The sequence below is a fragment of the Azolla caroliniana genome, unplaced genomic scaffold, assembly GCF_043228905.1.
Source record: "Azolla caroliniana isolate FFs.n. ecotype wild unplaced genomic scaffold, voAzoCaro1.0.p SCAF_4, whole genome shotgun sequence".
Classification (NCBI taxonomy): domain Eukaryota; kingdom Viridiplantae; phylum Streptophyta; class Polypodiopsida; order Salviniales; family Salviniaceae; genus Azolla; species Azolla caroliniana.
This window is the reverse complement of record NW_028230439.1, coordinates 5,679,032-5,702,039: the sequence shown is the minus strand read 5'-3', so window position 1 is coordinate 5,702,039 and position 23,008 is coordinate 5,679,032. Positions and strand designations below refer to the sequence as shown.

The 23,008-nt window shown below is 37.1% G+C and overlaps 1 protein-coding gene and 2 long non-coding RNA genes across 4 annotated transcripts; all 3 read left to right on the top strand.

Annotated features, from left to right (window-relative positions):
- The first annotated feature begins 8,175 nt into the window (after positions 1-8,175).
- Positions 8,176-12,378, top strand: LOC147864951 (tryptophan aminotransferase-related protein 1-like). Its single transcript, XM_087317626.1, has 6 exons — positions 8,176-8,358; positions 8,558-9,313; positions 9,763-10,066; positions 10,618-10,922; positions 11,386-11,723; positions 11,878-12,378. The coding sequence occupies exons 2-6, from the start codon at positions 8,619-8,621 to the stop codon at positions 12,078-12,080; spliced, it is 1,845 nt and encodes a 614-aa protein (XP_087173752.1). The 5' UTR covers positions 8,176-8,358; positions 8,558-8,618; the 3' UTR covers positions 12,081-12,378.
- A 7,260-nt stretch (positions 12,379-19,638) lies between these two features.
- LOC147864950 (uncharacterized) lies at positions 19,639-20,930 on the top strand. 2 transcript variants are annotated; one of them, XR_015529702.1, is made up of 4 exons: positions 19,639-19,744; positions 19,837-19,890; positions 19,961-20,045; positions 20,882-20,930. It is a non-coding gene; the product is annotated as an uncharacterized LOC147864950 (long non-coding RNA). The 2 variants fall into 2 exon arrangements; XR_015529701.1 differs by lacking the exon at positions 20,882-20,930 and adding an exon at positions 20,534-20,592.
- Positions 20,931-21,071: 141 nt separating this feature from the next.
- LOC147864949 (uncharacterized) lies at positions 21,072-22,118 on the top strand. Its single transcript, XR_015529700.1, has 5 exons — positions 21,072-21,230; positions 21,315-21,433; positions 21,539-21,595; positions 21,837-21,910; positions 22,036-22,118. It is a non-coding gene; the product is annotated as an uncharacterized LOC147864949 (long non-coding RNA).
- The last annotated feature ends 890 nt before the right edge of the window (positions 22,119-23,008 follow it).

Sequence of the window (23,008 nt, the reverse complement as noted above, 5' to 3'; positions counted from 1 at the left end):
ATTCGGTTGGGTTGTTGACATAAGGAAATGGTTTAGAAGATGGGGTTTCGATGATCTTTTAGAGCTTTTGAGCAATGATATGCAGTGTGTAATGATTGAGGAAAGGTTAGTGGAATCATTAAGGATGAAGTGAGAAGATGCTAAAAGGACAAAGCTAGAATACAACATTGCAAATGTCAACCCTGAATGTTGGTCTCAATATAAAGCAAGAATGTCTATTGATCGTATCCAACCTTATCTCATTACCAATATGAGTAGTAATGTTCGTAGAGCCCTTACACTACTTTGCACTCGATCTCACAAGTTAGGTATTGACGTTGCATTATGGTAGTTAGGTATTGAAGACATGCAAAGTATGCAATGAAGGCATTGTAGAGGATGAACGTCACTTGCTCTTCACATGTTGTTCAAGATATGTTGACATACTAAGAGGGAGTGATAACTTAAGTGCCATACTTAAGACACCACCGAGAAGGTTGAACCATATGTGTGTGCTTTATTCACACATAAAGACTTTGTGCTTCAGTGTATGAATACCCCTTCTTAGGAAGGAGACGCATATCAAGAACACATGTATACTTTGGTCCCATAGGTCAAAATTAGCCTCTTTATGGACGATAAAAATTCTAATTCTAATTCTAAAGGAAAATTCAAAATGACCATTAATGTTGCATCAGTGATAAGAAACTCTATTTTGAAAACTACAAAAGAGGAAGAAACTATCACAAAATGATATTAAACCTCCCAGAAAGGTGTATGCATTTGATTACCTTGGGAAAAAGGTATTATGTTTTAGTGTGAGCACAAATGTTGCGTGGAAGCTTGAGTTGAGAATGGGATATGCTTACATGTTTTCATATTAGATGTTCATGGTACATAATGGTGAAACTCTATGAGCATCCTCCAACTCAAATTACAGGTGCCAACAAATTGACCTAATGTGATTGTACATTTGTGAAATTTAATGCACTGGATATAATTTATAACTTAAATATGGAAATTTATTGTTGAGGTTGATTCACTAACAAATAATTGGGCCATTGTGATTATACGTCGATGAAATGTAATGCATTGGATGTGATTTATAACTTCAATATTGGGATTGATCACATAACAATACATTTTTTAATCAATTAAGTGCATCTCGGTTCACCATACGAATGCAAATTTTACGAGATACAAGGATGAAATGGTGATACCAACAACTATTCGTAAACCTTGGATGAGAGCCTAACATCCAAATATATATAATGAAACAAAAGTACGAATAATAAAATGTATACAAAATAAAGAAGTGAAAGTGTATGTGTTAAGGTATTGGCGATACCAACTATAGTGCGAGGCTATTTGTAAACCTAAGATAAGAGCCTAATGTTCAAAGATGTATAATGAAACTAAAGTATGATTAATAAAATGTATTGAAGTAAAAATGTGAAAGTAAAATGTGTTTTACATCTTCATTTTTTTATCCTACCTGAAGCCGAAGTTCTCCATCCTTATACCTCACTTTTTCTCTTTCTATTTTACATTATCAAACCCAACTCTACTAGGTTAAGCTTATCGTAAGTTTTCTTCTTAAGCACTTAAGATCTATCCTTTCTTGTGTGCATACGGTTATGCAAGGTCATGGTGGGTATATATTGTAATTTAACTAAGTGATAAAGTTTGGGTATCATTGCCAATATTATGTTTGAACAATTATTGGTTTATGTCACTAAAGGAGGACCACCCCCGTGCCTAAGTATTCCTCGATGACCGATAGCATACCCCAAGTACCATAAGGGAAAAATGAAAAGACCCACTAGAAAACCTGAAATCAGATGTTTGAGTTAGGACAACATGAGAAATTATCAACCAACAACACACTCTTATTGATGGCTAAATTTCTTTCTAATCTTGACCCTAACAATGGAAAAATATGTTGATGAAAGAGATTTTAAGGTATACATTGACAACTTTCTAATCATCTTAATTAAATATAAGACAACACAAGAAACTACCAATCAACAACAACAAACTCTTATTGAAAACCAACCATGCTCAATACAAAATGAAGCTCAAATACCTAACTTAGATGGAAACATTGAATTTGAGCTTCAAGCTCAAGGTGAGGGGTCAAGCTTAGTGAGGGGAACTATCTACAATTGGAGAACAAAGACAAACAAGCACATCAAGTGGAAAATTGGCAATTAAGGTAATAAATAGATGTTGCTCCAAGAGTTGTTTTTGAGATCACTCCAAGTGAAGCAGTGGTGTTAACCATTAGGCAAAATGAGATATAAGGTACTTCCTCACCATGCAAAAGACATCTCCAACCTTGTCTGTTTTAATTGGATAGTTCTTCCATAGGCACTCATTGATGATCCCTACATAGTCATAATCTCGATCGAAATCAGTCATCAATAATCATACTAGCATTCCATCTTTTCCATTTCCCAAGCCTAATTCCAATATCTTGAGCTTAATTCTTGAGTTTTTAACTAAGTGATTGATTGTGGGTAAAATCATTGGCTTCAATATCTAGATTCATAAAAGTGAATATTGATAGTAAAAATTTCACATCCATATATTTGTATCTGCATGTTCAATATGGAACATGCCATCATTCTTACAATGCCAAACTTGTCCTCGAAGAGGGTGTTTCACACATGTCCTTTTTATGTTAGATGAGTTGCACCCATTTTAACAACTAGGGTATAATGGTTCACTCATCCATGTTGGTATCATGGTGGCTAGGTCATGAAACTAGATGGATGACACTTTGAGTGCAAAAAGGTTAATGGTGTCAATATCAACACTTGTAGTATGTAGGTAAGCTCGGAGAATGGCCTACCTAACAAATCAATATGTTAGAAACATTATCCAAACCGTGGATGTCTAAGGACTCTATTTGTGTGCAAGGTTGTGAACTTTGCAACTTGAACAATGCCACTCATGCATAGTTGATGTAGATTGAAATATACATCCTTGCATTCTAAAATAATGGATTTAATGCAATAAAAATGTATCTTGCAAGATGGATATATGGCACAACTTGCAGGTAAGTGGCAACACATAAGACAATATGTTGATATGCTTATGGTGGTGAGAATATAGTGTGTGGTGGTGGTTAACGTAGAAGACTATGAGGCATGCATTGATGGGATGTTTATTGTAATAGTGAACTTCAATTTGTGTGCGATTAATGAATTGGGAACAACTTGACAATCTAGGTGTGGGTTAATAAAATTATAGTTTATCGAAACTTTAGTGCAGTTTGGTGTCTAGTAGGTATGTCAACGAAATTGAAACAAACTTCCTAATGATGCCAAATTTTTGAGTGATTGGTGGACTTACGGCCCTAAAGAAGTTGCATCCTTATTTTGAAACTATTTTTAGATACAATAATGAAAAAGTGTTTCCATTACTTCGACTAAAGATATTTGATGCATCTTTTATCGAATTGATATCAGAACGAGAGAATTGTTTAAGAAAGACGAGATCCCTATATTTTAAGGTTCTTTCTTCTTTGCAATGCCCCTAGTTTCTTTTGCTACAACTTTGGTGGTGTATAATAGAGTATCATGGTTGGACCACATATGGGTGAAGAGGCGTTATCCCTTTTCTCTTGTTTTGTAACTACCACTACAAAACTATATAGCTTTCATTTAATTGATGTGGCCATTAGAACACTTTTTAGTAGAATAAGGGCACAACAATAACTTTGTCTCTACTACAATTTGATTCCTACCAATTAATTCGTTGAGTTCATGTGTAGTATGAAACTTCAATTTCTTGTTCAATTCTCGAGACGTAATTGCCCATTTGAATTGCATCATTAGGTTGTGCTTAAGTGATTATGTTGTTAGCCTTGCTTCTGAATAAATTAGACATAGAATCATCATGTTCACCCTTTCTTTTCTCCATCTTGTTTTCTTGTTGTTATCTTTGGTTTCTTTCATATTTTGTTTCTTTAAAATCCCATAGCTTTGATTTTGTCATTTTGATATTTTGCGCACATGCATATTAGAATTTATGTCATGGTATTATGTACAAACTAGTTAATTGGATGTCATTGAAAATATTTTCATCACTAGATTTAGATTTCTTTTGTGACACAAAATCTACAAATGATATGAATATGTATATCGTTCCGATTTCGTACGAATATATATTGGTAGAGAAGTGTAATAAAGCTGTTTATTGTTGCTTTCAAACTAGATAGGGGTCATTCGAACAAAAATAGTAGCATAGTGGAAGCTTCATAGTGAGAAATCACATAATCTAAATAATCACCAATGAGAATTTTAGATTGATTTGTTCAATTTTTAGAATCTCGATCATTTGCTCAAGGAATTACATCACACGAGATTTTCCAGTTTTCATTTGGTATTCATTGTCCCTTCGCACCCTTTTTTGGGTGTCAAATAAGAAAAAACCTTGAACCTTTCCTTTTGCTTTCCCATTCATATGATTATTGCTCCAATTTTATGTTCTCTCAAGAGAGGATTGCACCAATAAGGATAAATGAAGTTCATTCTTCTATGGGGTGTTAATATAGTAAATGTGCAACAAGCGTTATGTTGATGCTACAATGGCATGTGCATCTACATGCAAAGATTGATCAGTTAGTTACTTCTTCGTCAACAACAACTTCTCTTGTAGCATTTTTAAGAATAGAACTTGCAACCGATTCTAGTGACACATTTACTAACCCATGCATTTTTAAGAATAGAAGAAGGGATTGTTCGCATGGATTTTCAATGACAGTGGGATAATTTCTTGTATTATTTTATTGCTGCTTCCACACAACTTTGTTACACTATTTATCACTTCTCCAGAACTACATGTCTAACAATGCCATGGTCTCCAAACAATTAACAAATGCATCCCAACTATAGTGTGCCAACTCTCTCTCTCTCTCTCTCTCTCTCTCTCTCTCTCTCTCTCTCACACACACACACACACACACACACACACACACATTTGATAGAAATTGATAAGTATACAAATTTTGTCATCTAGCTGTTGGATTCTAATTGCAACCATGAGGGAAGATTCGAAAAACAAAGAAGAGACAACCTCAACGTCTCTCAAATTCCAATAGCTTGTTGTCTTCGAGCTATTGGATTCTTTTTGCCACCATGCAAGAAGATTTTAAAAAGAAAAGGTTTTGTTCAAGGTTTTTACAAGAGGATGCGCCTTTGAGTAGAATCAATGGTCATTACATTATTATAGTGGCATAACCATATTTCTAATGCTCAAGAGTTGTACTGGGGTTTATCAACTTTCCACTTTGGAATATACAATGTTGCTTGCTGTACATAGAAAATACCTTTCACCTAAATTGAAAATCATTCCCATGATTAGAAATTTATCCATTTGAGAACATTTCACGAATTACTAAAAAGAAAACAAGGCTAATACATGCAAAGCACTATGTGATGTGTTTGGTGGATCGGAGGCGGCACACCAATAAACTCTCATTTTCTACAAATACCTTTTCCAATCGTTTTTGAAATAGGCTAACTCTTTGAGTCATGTGGACAACAATCTCTTCTCTTGAATAACTTGTATGCAATTCTAAATTTGTAGCTATAAAAAAATAGTAGTACAATATGGCAATGTTCCATTGATGGAAAACTTATTTTCCACAAACTCTTAATCATAGCCACCTTCCACTCTCATCCATATTCACGTGATTAATTCTATGTGTCTTGTGAACATGTGACCTCCCATCTCCAGAAACTCATGCAATTCTACAATATGTAGGTACACATTCATATGTTTCCATCACAAAGCTTTCATATGAGCATTGATGATCTTGTTTACATTTTCCATGTGTAGAAAACAAGAAACACTTGTGAACTCTAGTAGGGCCAAGGGAATTGCGGTTGGTGGTCAAGGTCCTACATAGTAGGAGGCCACAAATAAATGCATTCCCAACCATCACATTTATAAAAAAAAACAAATACGCCATGCATCTTCCTAAAGTTACGGGAATTGTGCCCCCCCCCCCCCCCCATTTTCTATAAAAAAAAGGAATGCATTGGGCATCTTGGTAGAGTCAAGTGTTTAATTGAACTAGAAGCATAAGTTATAAAGAGGCGGTATGTTTGAACCTTGTTGGCTAACATTCCACAAGACGCCTAAAACTAACAAATCTTAGTAGGTTTTTATCACTCTACATGAAAGCAATGCCATAAGAGGGCTTAGTTTGGAGTCTTTTGGATAAGGTTTTGCATGCTTGAAGTTGGTACGACATAAGTCTAGATCTAGGCAATGTGTAAGACCACGAGAAACCTTTGTTTTCATGCTTTTATGTCCTCCAAACAAAGGTAACGCGCTAAGACCATTACAAGCCTTGGTTTGCACGGTTATGGATAAGATAAATTACAAGATTACATATGAGATATATTCCAACCGTAAATCAAATATACAAGGAGAGGTTGCAAACATCAAATGTTTCGGATCCCAAAGGGATCCAAATTCCATTGAAAGTTAGTCATGGCGATGTCGCATCAATGGATTTTCTCAACACTATTAAACTGTTTACCATCTAGCCTAGGACACTATCAGAAGTTAAAATGTACTACAATCAATCCCCACAAGGGTTATTTGTCCGTAAAAAAAGGTGGAGTACGTATATGCATAATACATATGCAAGAATAAGGGCATCATCATTGGGAGTTAACATGATGTACTACAAATCCAAACAAGATTTATTTGTCCATGAAATGTATGATGATACCTGCATCATAACCACTCATAAGGGTGTGACATAAGGGTGTGACAGTGTCGACACGACTATACACACACACACACACACGTATATATATAGAATATGTAGGTTAAAATGTATGCATAAAGATATGTACATATTTAGTCATCTGCACCCACACAAACATATATATACACATGTCTATATATGCAATTGTAAGGTCAACACTACTGTAATTTGTGTTTTTGTTTTTTACATGGAGGTGTGTTTGTGTACAAGGGCACAATGAGGGCCAATTTGTATAGGGGAGGAGCTATTGGCGTGTAAATGGATTTGCGTGTGAATAAATAGCTCGGAAGTTGCGATTTCAAAGAACAAAAAAGGGTCCTAAGGCCTCCCACACTCTTTTCAAAACAAAGATGAAGTGAGTTGAGAAGTTTAGTGAAGTGAATGCCACTACTCACTTGCATATACTCACTCACTCACTCACTCATGGGCCACATAAGGTATATAACATCATTACAATATATAATATCATATATATATATATATATATATATAGATTGATAGAGAGAGAGAGGGAGAGAGAGAAAGTACATACATATATATATATATAGAGGGGGTAAAGTGTGTACATACACACACATATATATATATGTTGATATGATGGATGGCAAATGATTGGAAGCTAATGATGAGCAAAACAATATAAATACATGCATAAGTACATACTGCCATCTCATACATACATATACATACATACATACATGCACACACACACATGAACTATACTAAGCTCTCACAAAAGAGATGAAAAAGAAGCATTAGTAGCAAAAATAATTCATAAAATACACATGCATACAAATACATAATCCATAAAATACACATGCATACATTCATATATTCATATACATACATACATACATACATACATACATGCAAACATATAATTAAACTAAACAACATACTTAAGAAGAGAGAGAAAAAAGAAGCAAAAGGAAAAAAGAAGCAGAGAGCTCACTTACCTACCTAGTAAGGAGAAAAAACAATATACATAAGAGGAAGAAGAAAAGAAAAGAAGAAGAAGAGGCACAAGAAGAGGAAAAGAAAGAAGAAGAAGAAGAAGAGGAGGAGGAAGGAAGATTGAAAGAGTGAAGAAGGAAGAAGAAGAAGATTTAATGAATCAGTATTAGAGTAGTAGCTTTGCTAAGTATATATATATATATATATAAGAAAAAAAGCTACAGAAAATAAGTCTCTCTCTCTCTAGCTATGGCATCCCCTTTTTTTCTCTCTGTTTTTGGTTTCTAACTCTCCATTGCTTCCACTTCTAATTAAAGCCCACTTTGGAAACCCTAAATTAGTCATGCACATGCACACACACCATCCTTATTTGTAATATTAGGTTTTCTTCCCCACTCTGCTATAAAGGAAAATCCCTAAAAGCTACCCCCCAATCTTATATATATATATATATATATATATTCATGGTTATAGCTAACTGATGAATATCTAATCATATCTATTAAGAAACAGAGTAATCTTCTGTTTTTTTTTAAATTTCTCTGGAACAAAAACAGAGTATTCAATGCTGAGACAGATATTGCTTAGTTATTGTAGTTAATTACATGGTTGCCTCCATAGCTGGGCAAAGAGAGGTAAAAAAAAAGAAGAAGAGGCTTTAATGAATATTTATTTATTTATTTTCTCTCGATTTTTACTGCTAAAGTAAATCATCATCTAGACTCAATAATGGAAGAAAAGCTATGTTTCTGCTAAAATGTTCTAAAGTTTGATTATTTATTTCTAACTCTATATTGACCCCTCTGAGATCTTTTTAAATGTACCAATGTGCAGCTTATTTATTGAAGAAGAAGAAGAAGTAGAAGGAGGAGAAGAAGAAGGCTTCCGTTTGGCTATGGGTGTTGAAGGAACGATCTCTGCTATTCGTTTCAGACGGATGTTGCAGAGATCTCAGAAGAATGATGCACCAGATTCGATTGTGGACACTGTCACGAACACATGTAATGCGAATCATGCAAACCCTAATCATGCAAGCAGGAACACAACAGACACAGTGGGGAAGATCCCTAATGGGACCGATAGCCATAGCCCCACAACAATGGACATCTCTTGTCCCAATAAGCTTAATGCAATGGCTCCACAATACAATGAAGGCAGCAGCAGTAGCAGCAGGAGGAGGAGAATCAACTACTGGTTGATAGCCTCTCTTATTGTCAACGCCCTTTTCTTATCATCAGTTTTGCTCAGGAGCTGCCCATCCCCAACGAATCATCTCTTTGCAGACAGTAGAGAGATCAGCATTGATACAAGCTCCCTTTCTTCTAATGAAGCTACAGGAAGAAGAAATAAGAATGTTAATGGTGATGATGATAATCACAACAGCAATAAACAGAAGAAGATGCAATGGGGTCTTGGTGCCATTCTCAGTACTCAACCATGCTCTGGCCATGGTAGCTATGAGTATATTGATGATGATGATGATGATGGTAATGTTAATGGTGCAGGAAGAATTAGGTGCCGATGCTACTCGTGTTTCTCCGGTCACGATTGCTCAGAAATCATGTCGGATTGCACGATCAACTTTGATCAGTAAGTTAATCTATGCTCTCTCTCTCTCTCTCTCTCTGTCACACACACACATTGAGTTGATCTCAGGAAAGTTTTTTGGGGCCTATTTGGGAAAGAGACCATTCATTTTCTTGCTACATTTGACTCAACATTATGAGCTTATACACATCTTGGTGAAGCAAAATAACATCAGATTGCTAAGTGCAATTGAGGGCACAGGGATTGTTGGCCTGAAGACCTCACTTTTCTTCTCCCCTTGTGTTTTCCCTGAAAATGTTCAAACATATATTGGTCCATCATCATAGGATAATAATTCTGAAAGCTTCACTTTATTGTTTGATTATATTCATTTATCTGGGTTACAGCTAATGAAATATACATGTGGAATTTATACTACTTTTCCATTGAATTTATTATGTCGATGCATATTATGTCGATTCAATATATGCATGTACATTTTGTTCTCGCAGCGGAGACCCAAAGATGTTTGAGCCCTATTGGTGGAACAATCGAGATTTGGCCACAACGGTGTTGCGAGGAGGGGAACGGATGAGCTATTTCTCAAATACAAATGGAATATGTTGGTTTCTGGAGCCAGCACTGGCTATGGAAATCAAATTAATACACGAAATGGTTGGCAATGCCATTACCGAAGGGCATGAAATCATCGTGGGCACGGGATCGTCTCAGATTATCCATGCTGCATTGTATGCAGTCTCTTCTTCATTGAGTAGTGAACCCGTGGATGTTGTGTCAATGGCGCCATTCTACTCGGTAATGATTTTGGCTGTTAATCCCTTTCAAATTCTTTACATTCGAGATAACGAGTATGTGTAATGCCGACACAAATGCGTATAATCTGGTACTGAAATCTGTGTAATGTGCATTGAATATGGACACAAATGCGTATAATTTGGTACTGAAATGTGTAATGTGCATTGAATATGGAGAAATGGCGCTGGTTAGATTAGGTTCTCTTCACCTAGACTTGTCGAGAGTATCTTCATCGAAATCTGCAAATGTTGCCTCGACTTGATGTTTAAAAAGTGTGGAGATGGTTTGAATCAATAGTGTTGGATAGAACAGATATGTCACAAGGAGGACAATTTTAGGCATTTAGAGTTAGAAAGCATGTTTGTGAATTTAGAGCTACCAAGCTTCTGTAATGTAATATACACACATATGCATATACATATATATATATATATATATATATATATATATATATACACATATGCATAGACATGTATATATAGGTATCATTATTTGTACACAGGATGGAAGGATTAATTTCTAACTCTTTTTCTCTTATTGATATGTAACAGTCATATCCTTCTATGACAGATTATCTTCAATCAGGGTTACACCAGTGGGCAGGGGATGCTGGAACTTATAATAATAACCTCATGATGAGTGGCAACAGGAGCTACATTGAGTTTGTAACATCTCCAGGAAATCCAGATGGCATGACACATACACCTGTGGTGAAGATGAAAGGGAGAGCAGGGGCAGTTATCTATGATCTAGCTTACTATTGGCCACAATATACGCCCATACCCCATGCCGCTGACCACGACATTATGCTCTTCACGCTCTCGAAAAGTACCGGTTATGCCGGGACACGCATCGGGTGAGGAAAACTCTTTCCCGATAGTTCAAATATCGCAAATTGTTGTTCCTAGGGGCAGTGCCCATTGTTGCGCTCCTAGGGGGGTTGTAGTGCCCATTGTTTCTACCTAGGGGTAGTGTCCCGTGTCTGCGTCTTCTAAAAAGGCATTTTCACATTCGGAATTGCTCGAAACATTGTTAGACTGAATGGTGTCACGTATTCTCCGAATAAAAAGCTTTTGTTGATTAGGCTTGGCCTATGTAGGTAGGTACTCATAAAATTGAAACGTTGTTCGTACCGATGGGTACTTGTATCCTTCCAACATCGGAAAAAGAAAGCATAAAGGTGCTACCTTCCCCCCCCCCCCCCCCCTCCACACACACACACACACATGGAGAGAATGTCCAAAAGGCTTCTTCTTGACATTGATGTATTTCAAAGTCCCAGCTCTCAATTACTCAGGTCTTGTGGTGTCGAATTGTAGGTGGGCGCTTGTCCGAGATGCCGACATTGCCAAAAAGATGACTAAGTATATCGAATTAAACACAATTGGTGTCTCCAAAGATTCACAACTTCGTGCTTCTCAAGTTCTTAGGGCGATTCGGCGGACATATACTACTCTCCCCAACTATAATATGGAGAATGTGAAAGGTGGTGTCAATGATCTTGATGAGGCTGGTTTATTCAATTTTGGCTATATCGAGATGGAGTCACGGTGGGGACGATTACAAGAAGCCATTAATCAAAGCAAATGCTTTACCATATCAAGTTTCCCGTCTAATCATTGCAACTTTTTCCGAAAGGAAACAACCATCCACCCTGGTAAGTCAAAAGTAAAGAAAAAAAAATGTGAATTTACTACAAGGGTAAATTGCACCAAAGTGAAAAGGCAAACTGCTTTGTTTTTCTTTATATTTGGTTTGGGAGTTTTGAATTTTCCTTTTGATTTTGAGATCATTTTTGGGTCCTTCAATAGCATTCGCTTGGTTGAAGTGCGAGAAAGATGTTGATTGCCATGGTGTTTTCAAGAGTAATGGAATCTTGACAAGAAGTGGTGTTCATTTCGGATCAAGCCGACAATATGTTAGGATTAGTATGGTGGACCATGCCGAGGTGTTCCAACTCTTCATAACACGCCTTCAACAAATGAGTTTGTCATTATCTTGTGGGTGTAACTAGTAAACTATATATACATGTATCTTCCTCCCTCTCCCCCTCTCCATGGATCTCTCGTCGGTTGTGATTGAAGTATCAGACAGGATATAGCTAGAAACTTTTGTCATTACGATGCGGAATATGTTAAAAGAGGTGAAATCTTACAAAGTAAGCTTTGATTCTTTTGTCTAATATATTTATCACAAAAGATGATGATGAAGATGTAGATATAAAGAAGCCATATGGCTTCTTTGTCTTATATAATACATACTTCATACCATAGATCACTTGAAGATCATGAATTGAAAAAAAATCTTCTTGAGATGGTTGAATACAACAAACACTAGACATATATTGACTCCATACACACACACACACACACACACACACACATATATGAAGAATTGAGTGTGACCAACATTTTTTAACTCACGTATTTAAGGTTGCGGTAAGCCATGGTTTTTTACTAAACCATGCACATTTGGGTTGCTACTTTATATTCGTTACTATTGCAAAATGTCCATGTTTTGACAATGATGATAATTGATCATCTTACTCAGTTCCAACACTTTTTTTCACTCCCAAGGGTTGGTGGAGCATCAAGTGATAAGATCAATATTGGCCCCACTCTATTGTACTAGTATGTATGTTATTATATAATAAATCCTTAATTATAATGCTCCCCTTAAAGTTTTCTTGGCATACCAAGGGCCCTAGTTTACATGAATGTGTTTACCCATAATAATAATAATAGTAAATCTTGATCGATGGCGTTCCCCTAAGCATGATGATCCCTAGATACAATGAAACAAGATCTTGGGTGATGCAAACAAACATGCATTGTGTGATGCTAGGGAAGTTTTTTTATCGAGAGAATTTCTAGAAACATGAACCATGTCCATAAATTTCATGAACATCTAGGTTTATGTATGGGAGTCTACACAGAGCTTATCCCATTAGATAATGGGGGCATTATTGCATAGAGATAGTGTGTTTTTACCAATTCAAAATATGACAAACCTAGTTTTTGTGACCTATTACATGATGTTAGTGATGACTATGTTGCCAACATGTGAAAGATATGGAGATAGATCGAGAGAAACCATGAAAAGGAAAGCATGATAGTAATGAGGTGCCAAAACACTAGGTTGATAAAATAACAAGATGGCATTAAAAGTGGTGGTGAAATTTGTTGAAATGGGCCCAAAATGAAAGCTACGGGGATTTATTGTTTAAAGACTGATAGGGAGATTGAAAATTAAGAAGCTATGGAGGTTTATGTGTTTAAAACATGATAGAGAGATTATATAAAGAGAATGTATAGCCCTCAAATCATATCTATGAATGTGAGGAATTTGAAACAATAAGTCAAATACTGGAAAGCAATGCAATGAAAGGCGAGGGTTATAGGAATACGAGTGACAATATTAAATTTTGAATGTAAGTAGATGTGCACTCTAAATTCGAAACAAATACAAAGCGCCCTTGTAGCAAATAATACTAATGTGAAAAGTGTAAAGGGGTTGTTTTTGAACTATGAAGTGACGCGTCCTAGCTCAAAAAACGTAAAAACATAAAAGGAAACTATTGCATTATAAGGAGACTTCATGAAGCAGGATCACACACTTTGTGTGGATCTGCTTATGTGCCAACATCTATTTTCTGGCACATGTTTGCAACACTCACCAACAAATAAAAGCACATGTTGCAACTCTAGTTTGTCAACTTAGGCTTGCTTCATTTAGGCACTTGCTGCGTTTGATATCCTTGAAGCGTATATTAACACAGGTTCACAAGACATGTTATGTTCTCTAATAAAGAAAGAAACTACACGGAGAGGAAATGGATGAACACATTGAACATTGATTTGGTATTACATATTGTTCATTGATTTGGTATACGATTTAAAAATAACTAGGTGTCACACATGTTCTCTATAGGTTTTGGATGGTATCGGTACCATAATGACTATGAAAAGCGCAATCATGCGAGATATACTTTTGTACTTGTCTCATCATAATGCTCAACAATCCATACAATTGGAATTTAGTATTTTACAAGCATTTTGAAACATAATAATGATTGTACATATTGCCTTTCTAACAAATTACTATGTTCGTACCAAATATCCAAGGGTATATAATGTACTCTCGGTGAATTCATTGTTCAAATTACCTAAGTAGGTCCCAACAAATACATCTCGGCACTCGTGTTACTATGGGCATAACTAGGTGGCAAATTATTGATAACGTCCCCGGAGTAACACAAAAAACTCCAAAAATATCGTCCTTTTGCTTGCAAGTTTGTTGTATATGATGATGCACCTCACCATGTTTCACTACATGCATGATAGATTGGATTTCTATTTGCAACCATGTAAAGAAGTTGTAGGTTGTGATTCACGAAGATCATTCAATAATCATTTCTTCCAAATTGAAATTGTGATATTAGTCCAATTTGCTTATATTGCAATCGAATGCAATAAACCATGAAGTAGCCTAATTCGAATTGTTGCATATTTGAAGAATGAATGTTTCTCCAAGCATGGAATGCAAGAAAGTAAAAAGTCTTTCGCTCCTTGATGTATCTAGAGATTAAAAGACATACACAATCAAAACAACATTCTTGATTTCAACTTCATCTTTACAAAATTAAGAACTACATCATAAAATTCAAATTAAGCTCCTTTATGAACACATAGTATAGTTCATGATTTCCTATGAACATTGTCACATATGTTTCCGCAAACTTTGATTTGCTTCTATAGTCAATGATATTAGTGACGAAGGGGATATTATTCCCCAAATCATTTGAAGCTTGATATTGTTGTATCTTTCCAATGCATTTTGAAGAGTTGCTTATCCAATTTTTGTTCGATCGACTAGCCTAGATTTTCCCAATGTGAGTGGAATATGTTCATAGAAATTTTGTATTATTTCCTCCTATAATTTGTTTTTTATCCCTATGAAGGGCCAAGTGAGAGGGGCGCGTGTGCACAAGTACGAATAAACCAAGTGTGCAAGAGTGACCTTGTGCAATGTGAAAGTGGTATGAAATTTTTGTTATTATTTTGAAGAATTTGAACCATAGGGATAAAACGATGTCACGTCGTGTTTAGTACATGAGGTGAATAACAATGGTATATACTATAGACAGTTTGTTTATTAGTCAAAAGGGGAGGAGATGAGAAGGATATTTCATTCAAAAAAGAGGAAAGGACGGTAAACAAGGACATTTCTAGAATTTTACAAAATGCTCTAAACACCGGGACATTTGAAACAGGTAATATGTCGCATTTTGAAAACTGTCCGTAAAAAATTACACAAAATAGGTTGATTCACAATCAGGGGTGCCGCATGCGTAAAGGATTTTAAAAAACGACCCAAATATATTTTGATTTCTTGCATGTACGAAAATTTAGGTGTTCCAAAAAATGCCTAAATAATGGACATGCCAAACTTATAAATGAATGTCCAAAATGACTCCCACCTATATTTATAGGTGTTATCCGTGGGACAAAAGGCATGAGGTGTGAAACAAACTTAAAGAGACGAGTAGGTAAAGTAGGTGACAAGAAGAAACGACTGAGCCGGAAGGAGTAGTTGAATGTAATACGTGCGACCGAGAATAGAGGCCAAAAATCAAAGTGGTTGGAAGCGCGCCGAGGGGATACAAAAGCTATATAAAGTAGGGAGCAACAACAGAATAGCAGCGAGGGATAGAGAGATATAATTATTATGCTAGAAAGAGAGGATTTTATATGTATGTCTGTTTTTGTAAGAAAGTGAATAGCAATTTCGGTCGTGAGCCGTGTAACCGATTTATAAAGTAATTCTATAATACATACTTTGTTTCGGGTCAATTTCCAATGTCCTTCAATATTCATCTATACAATTGGGTTCTATTCCTATGCATAAATCGTAAGTCATAAGACCAATTGTGGCCTGCCACTTCGTAACTAATCGGCGCGATCAGCCCTAACATTCTCTCCTACGTAACCACAATCCCTCACAAGGAGGTAATCAAAGGTGTATCTCTGAAAGAAGAGATAACACAATTTGGCACGCCCGGTTCACGCTGTGAGGTCACATCGAACAACATAAGAGGACACCCCAGTCGCCATTACGATGCCCAACTGCACCACGCGTTCTCGGCTACTACCGAGCCGCGTTGAGCCAGCCAAGGGCATGTCTGACTCCACGCTCACGCAACAATCATCACTCGAACCCTTTGAGTTGCACCCCCTCTGCCACTAGCACCAGACACTCAATCGAACGTGGGCCTTGACCCCATTTCGCCTCACAGCCCTCCCGAAGTTAACCAAGCCGACTACAACCCATTTACAACGTTACCCGAAGAACCGGATTTCGACACTATGTCATACCCGTATCCACGTTATACGGATGGCCTTGATGCTAAATCACACATCTACGCTTTTGTGTTGACTTGGCAAGCCAACCATTCAACGCAACATCTCACCGCAGTCAAGGTTGACGCATCCAAAATCACGGAATTCACATTGTCCCTCGATGGACCTGCTACACGGTGGTATTCTCACCATGATCCTAGGTAATATGCGACATTTCAGGATGTTCGCACTCAATTCCTCGAACTTTTTCATCGCGAGATACCTAACCAGGATTTGCTCCACCAATTCTACGCTATTGCACAAGAACCGCATGAGACGGTTTCACAATTCACAATCCGATTCCAAGATCTTTATCGGTAGCTCGCCCAAGATGTGTCTGCGAATCATCTCAAAGACACCTTCCTAACAGGACTACAGGAGCCTCTGCGCATGACCCTAGCCTTAACCTACTTCTCCCAGCAAACAATCAATCAGGTGGTCGCCTGTGTCCTGTAAGAAAAGTTTAGAACATAATGGGCTGGATTGACAACAGAGAACGAGAGAGCGTTTTCGAAGAATGTTGAACAACGTAAGATATTATATTAAGACATGCGTATTACAATGTAAGAACCTACAGAAAACTCTAGATGTAGTATCACACTCATTTCTAAACAATACTTCATACATATATATATACAAAGAAGTAACAACTAGCCATTACATCTTTGTAACTGTTGTTTTGTCTTTTTCTTATTGTCTTTTGTAACTCATGTTTTATCATTTGTGGTGTAAACAGGTAATCTTAACACCCCCTTGTAGCTGTGACACCACCAACTCATCTATTTGGATGAATACTTAATCCAATATGGTGGCAGCAACTCCAATGTTTTGCGTTGGGTATTGGCTTGGTAAGAAAATCAGCCCACATAGTTTGTGTTGAAGTATGTCCAATCGAGAGGTTAGATTCTTCAAGAAGTTCTGAGATGAAGTTATGCTGTGCGCGGATATGCTTGTTTTGCTCTGTGATCTTGGGGTCCTTAGTGATTTTAATGCAGGATTGGTTGTCACACCATAACTTGAATTCATAAATTTTGAGGATGGCAAGTTTATCAATGATGGACTTCAACCATACTCCTTCCTTAGTAGTGAGAGTAGCTGCTATATATTCTGCTTCAGTGGAAGAGAGGGCGACAATAGCTTGTTTCTTTGTTCGCCATGAAATGGCACCACCTGCAAATAGGAATACATAGCCAGAGGTGGATCGAGAGGTATCCTTGTCCCCCCCCCAATCTACATCCGTCCAACCATGTAGTGGTGTTGATAGCCAGCCTTGGATATTTGAATGTTGGGCTTTGAAGTATGATGTGTAAGTAAGTGTCATATCCCTTGTGTACTTCAGATACCGTAATACTCTTTTAAGTGCTTTGCAATGATTAACTCCTGGATTCTCCATGAATCTTGATAGGTATCCAGTGGCAAAAGATTAGTCGGGTCGAGTGTAGCTGACGAGGTATCGAATGCTCCCCAACACTTAGCGATATGGGATATTCTTCATAAAGTAAGTTTCTTCAGTTGTATGTGGTGAATCTTCAGATGATAATTTGCATGGTACTATGAGGGGAGTGGAGATTGGAGAACACTCAAACATATCAAACTTGGTTAGTATATTATCAACAAAGTTTTCTTGTGATAGGGAGAGTGTACCTAGAGTTTGATTCCTTTTTACATGAATCCCAAGAAAATATTCTAGTGGCCCAAGATGTTTGATTGGGAATTGTTGTCGTAACTCTGCAATAAATTCCATTATGAAGTCTTCTGATGTCCCAACAATAGGTAAATCATCCACATAGACTCCCAAGTGTAAGAATTCTGTTTTTGTTTTCCTTATATATATATTAGGTTCCGATTGAAGTTGTTGAAATTTGATTGATAAGAGGAACCTATGAAACTTGGCATACCATTGTTTAGGGGATTATTTTAGGCCATATAAAGGTTTGTTAAGTTTACACACATAATTAGGGTCTATATTATTATCTAACATTTGAGGTTGTTCCATATATATATATCTTCTTCTAAATCACCATGTAAAAACGTTGCTTCAACATCAACATGATGAAGTTCAAGATTTAAATATGCCGTAATGGCAAGAATCAATCGAAGTGCAGTGATCTTTAGAGTGGGTAAAAAAGTTTCATGGTAGTCCACACCTGGTATTTGTGAGAATCCTCGAGCTACTAATCTCGCTTTGAACCTCACGGGAGTACCTAGGGCATCATATTTCTTCGTAAAAAGCCACTTACAAGTGATGACATTGGAGTGACAAGGCCGCAATACTAATGCCCATGTGTGATTCTTTTGGAGTGCTGAGAATTCAGAATTAATTGCCGCAACCTAATTGTCTTTTTCTTTACTTTTTAATGCTTGCTTGAAGGTGAGAATCGGAGTTGTGTCGTAGTTGTCTCCTTCGATGATGGCTGCAAAGATGGATATGTCGGACTCTGTCTCTGTTACGAAGTGACATGTCGACTTTTCAAGCACCTCGTCCTTAGTTGCATCATAGATATCACTAAGTAACCTTACCTTAGTCTTTTTAGCCCTAATTTCTTTGCCTTTTAAGGTTGTTTTGGAGAGGTTGCTTATTCTCAGATCTGGAGCTTTGTTTTCTTGCAATCATGGAGGATGCACAGGGTTGAATGTGGTCGCCACTCGTATGCTTAGGTTCAAGGCTTCGAGTAATATATTGGGCAGTGGATTGATTGTTGCTTTCGAGGCTTCGGTCATACACTTGTTCACTTTCGAGGCTTTGAGCATTAGATTGGCGGACAAATTGACTACCAATTTTTAGATTTTGAGGATACTCTGAGGTTTAGGGTTGTAGGTGACCTGAACTTCTATGTTCAGATTCACAATTTTGACATTCGGATGCTGAGGAAGAGTTGTTGGGTTGTTGGTAGTGCACTAGCACATCCTCAGGTTCGAGACTTCGGGTGGCTGATTTGGTGATCATAGGCTTGGTGGCGGTCTTCACAGCAGAGATTCCCAACCCCTCATCTTGAGTGGTTAAGATATGAGAATGAGGTAATTGGTTGAGTTTCTCTCCTCTGTTTTCTGTTGCATTAGTTGTTGGCACGCCATGATTGTTGTGTAGTTCGGCGTTGATGATGTTCGTCCCATCATTTTCAAATTCCATTGTTGTTGCTTGAGGAAGTCTTAACTTTGTGATTTCCTTGGTAAGGTGTTCACTCCCGGTTTCTTTCATTACATATGATGACCTAGAAAAAAGACTTTTCTCATCAAACTCCACAGAACGACTAAAAATTATTTTACCTGTATCGGGAAGGTAAATTATGTATGCTTTTACTCCATATGGCTCCCCATATCTAATAAGTTTTCCTTTAATGCATCGATCCTCAAGTTTTGTCCTCTTGGCAGGTTGTATGTATGCAAAAGCATTTGCTCCAAATACTCGAAGATGTGATATCTCAGGTGGGTACCCATACCACATGGTGTATGGCACTTGTCTTTCTATACCTTGGTGAGGAGTTCTATTTTGTAGGTAACAAGTTGTGGCGACTGCTTCTTCCCAGAATCTCGAGGCCATTCCACTCGTCTTCAGCATACTCCTAGCAGCATTTAATAAGGTGTGATTCTTTCTCTCGGCTATCCCATTTTGTTGAGGTGTGTAGACAGTTGACTTTTGATGAAATATACCATTTTTTTCATTAAAGGCTTCCCATTCTTGTGAAACAAACTCCCCACCATTGTCACTTCTTATTACTTTAACTTTAAGTTGTGTTTGATTTTCAACAAAGCTCTTATATGCACAAAATGCTTTGAATGCATTTCCCTTTTGTTTAAGAAAGTTAACCATTGTAAATCACGAAGTGTTATCAATAAATGTTATAAAGTACCTTGCTCCGGAGAGTGAGTTGGGAGTTATCGGTCCACATACATCCATGTGAACAAGTTGGAGTAGTTTCTTTGTCTTTGAGTTACTTAGTGGGAATGATTTTTGAGCCATTTTCCCATACATGCATCCTTCACAAATATCAATAGATTTAAAGATTGTGGAAGGTAAACCTCTTACTAGGTTCTGATTTTGACACAACTTGAGTGTTGGTGTATGTAGATGACCGAACCGGCAATGCCATAGATAGGTGGGGAACACATTGTCTACTCCTCCTTGATGTACTTCAGCAGCGATTGCTTCTCCTAGATTTGCCTTGACAGGATATAGTTACGCTTGTTTTGGACATACAATTTTTATCTCATGTTGATTATCTTGGATGTATAGGGTAGCTTGTTGTTTGCTGAATTTGACTGTCATTCCTTTTGCAATAGCTTGTCCCACAAATAATAGATGTTTTGCAATTCCAAGTACAAAGTATATATCTGAAATTTGTACAACATGATTACTAATGAGTCTTAATTTGATATTACCTTTCCCAACTGCCACTTTTTGACCTTTGCTCCGAAGGTGACCTTCAATGGTATTGGGAGCTCTTGATAGTTGTCCAACTAGTCTTTTTGATATGTTAGATGGTGGGTAGCCCCAGTATCCAAGAACCAGGTGCTATCATCTTCATTTTCTTCAAATGTGTTTGCATTATATGCTTGAATGTACTCTTCTTCATCAGGTTCTCCATTTTGTTCAGATGCTTCTTCAAAAGATTATCCTGGATTTCTATCATCTTCTTGTTGGATAACCACATTATGTGCCTGGGGTCGGTTGGAGTTCTTCTCTGCTTGCTTGAGGCGACATACTCGATCAATATGTCCTTCCTTCTTGCAATATCTATAGATGATTCTAAAGCTTCCATTTTGTCGTGAGTTGTTCCCATAGTATTTTTGTGCTTCACTCTTGATGTATGTTTTATCATTATTAGATTCATTATTTCTTACTTTTTTAGGTCTGTACCTTTGTTGGTTTGTTGGATGACCCCTTTGGAATCGATTGATGAAGGCTGCCATTGCGATCAGTTGAGCATTATTCTTCTTTTGTCGTCGAATGTCTTCATGGCAGATCTTAGTAAGTAGTTCAGACAATGTTGTCGTGCTACTATGCATAGTGATGAATGTTCCCCAAGATTCGGGGAGTTTGCTTAGCACTAATCCAATCTTGATGTCTTGTGAGATGCAGTTGTCGGCGGTAGTTGCATCATCCATGGCTGCCTCCCAAGTTGATAAGAAGGTAGGAACATCTTCTTCTTCCTGTAAAACACACATATTAAATAGGGTAGCTAAGGTGTGGAGTTTAGTTGTACCATCTTGAGGTTCGTATAGTTCCTTCAGTTTTGCCCACATTGCAGCTGCAGATGTGAGTTTTCGAATAATTTCTGACTTCTTTTCATCTACATTTAACATTATCTCTAGTCTAGCTCTTTTATCCAGCTTTCGCCACTCATGCCATTCATCTGACTCTCGTTTTATAGGTTCTAGACTAGCGCCAGTTGTGATGTCGAGGAGCTCCTCTACATCAAGTAGCAACTCCATTCGAGTCTTCCAGGTTTTGTAGTTTTTCTCCGTTAATTTGTCCAAGGTATATTTTCTACTTGAGCTTGCCATAGTGATAGTACTGAGATTTGTTTATTTCAACAAAAAAAAATCTGTGGTGAGTTTTGTTGGTTATAGGGGAGTATGAGATTCAGATCATGCAACTAAGCTCTGATACCATGTAAGAAAAGTTCAGAACATAATGGGTTGGATTGACAACAGAGAATGAGAGAGAGTTTTCGAAGAATGTAGAACAATGTAGAACTAAGCTCTGATACCATGTAAGAAAAGTTCAGAGCATAATGGGCTGGATTGACAACAGAGAATGAGAGAGAGTTTTCGAAGAATGTAGAACAATGTAGAACTAAGCTCTGATACCATGTAAGAAAAGTTCAGAACATAATGGGTTGGATTGACAACAGAGAACAAGAGAGAGTTTTCGAAAAATGTAGAACAATGTAGAACTAAGCTCTGATACCATGTAAGAAAAGTTCAGAACATAATGGGTTGGATTGACAACAGAGAACGAGAGAGAGTTTTCAAAGAATGTAGAACAAGGTAAGATATTATATTAAGATAGGTGTATTACAATGTAAGAACCTATAGAAAACTGTACATGTAGTATCACACTCATTTCTAAACAATACTTCATACATATATATATATACAAAGAAGTAACAACTAGCCGTTACTTCTTTGTAACTGTTGTTTTGTCTTTTTCTTATTGTGTTTTGTAACTCATATTTTGTCTTTATCCTCATAACTCATGTTTTATCATTTGTGGTGTAAACAGGTATTCTTAACACATCCTTGATGTCGACAGAATTGAGCATAATACCTCGTTTTCAATGGGATCACTCAAGAACACCTTGCCAACCCACGAAGATGTCAGGAACTACACGCTCCCGATGAACAACGCTCGGCCACAACCAAGCTTAGAATCAAACACAGAAAACGGGAATGAATGCACGACACAATGGAGAGAAGAGTACACATAATGTTTACGTGGAAAACCCAAACACGGGAAAAACCACGGCAGTCCACGGCGGTTACAACAGAGATATGAACTCTTCATCTCATTCTCTCCGTCTGTTGCCGCCGTCTGCCGTCT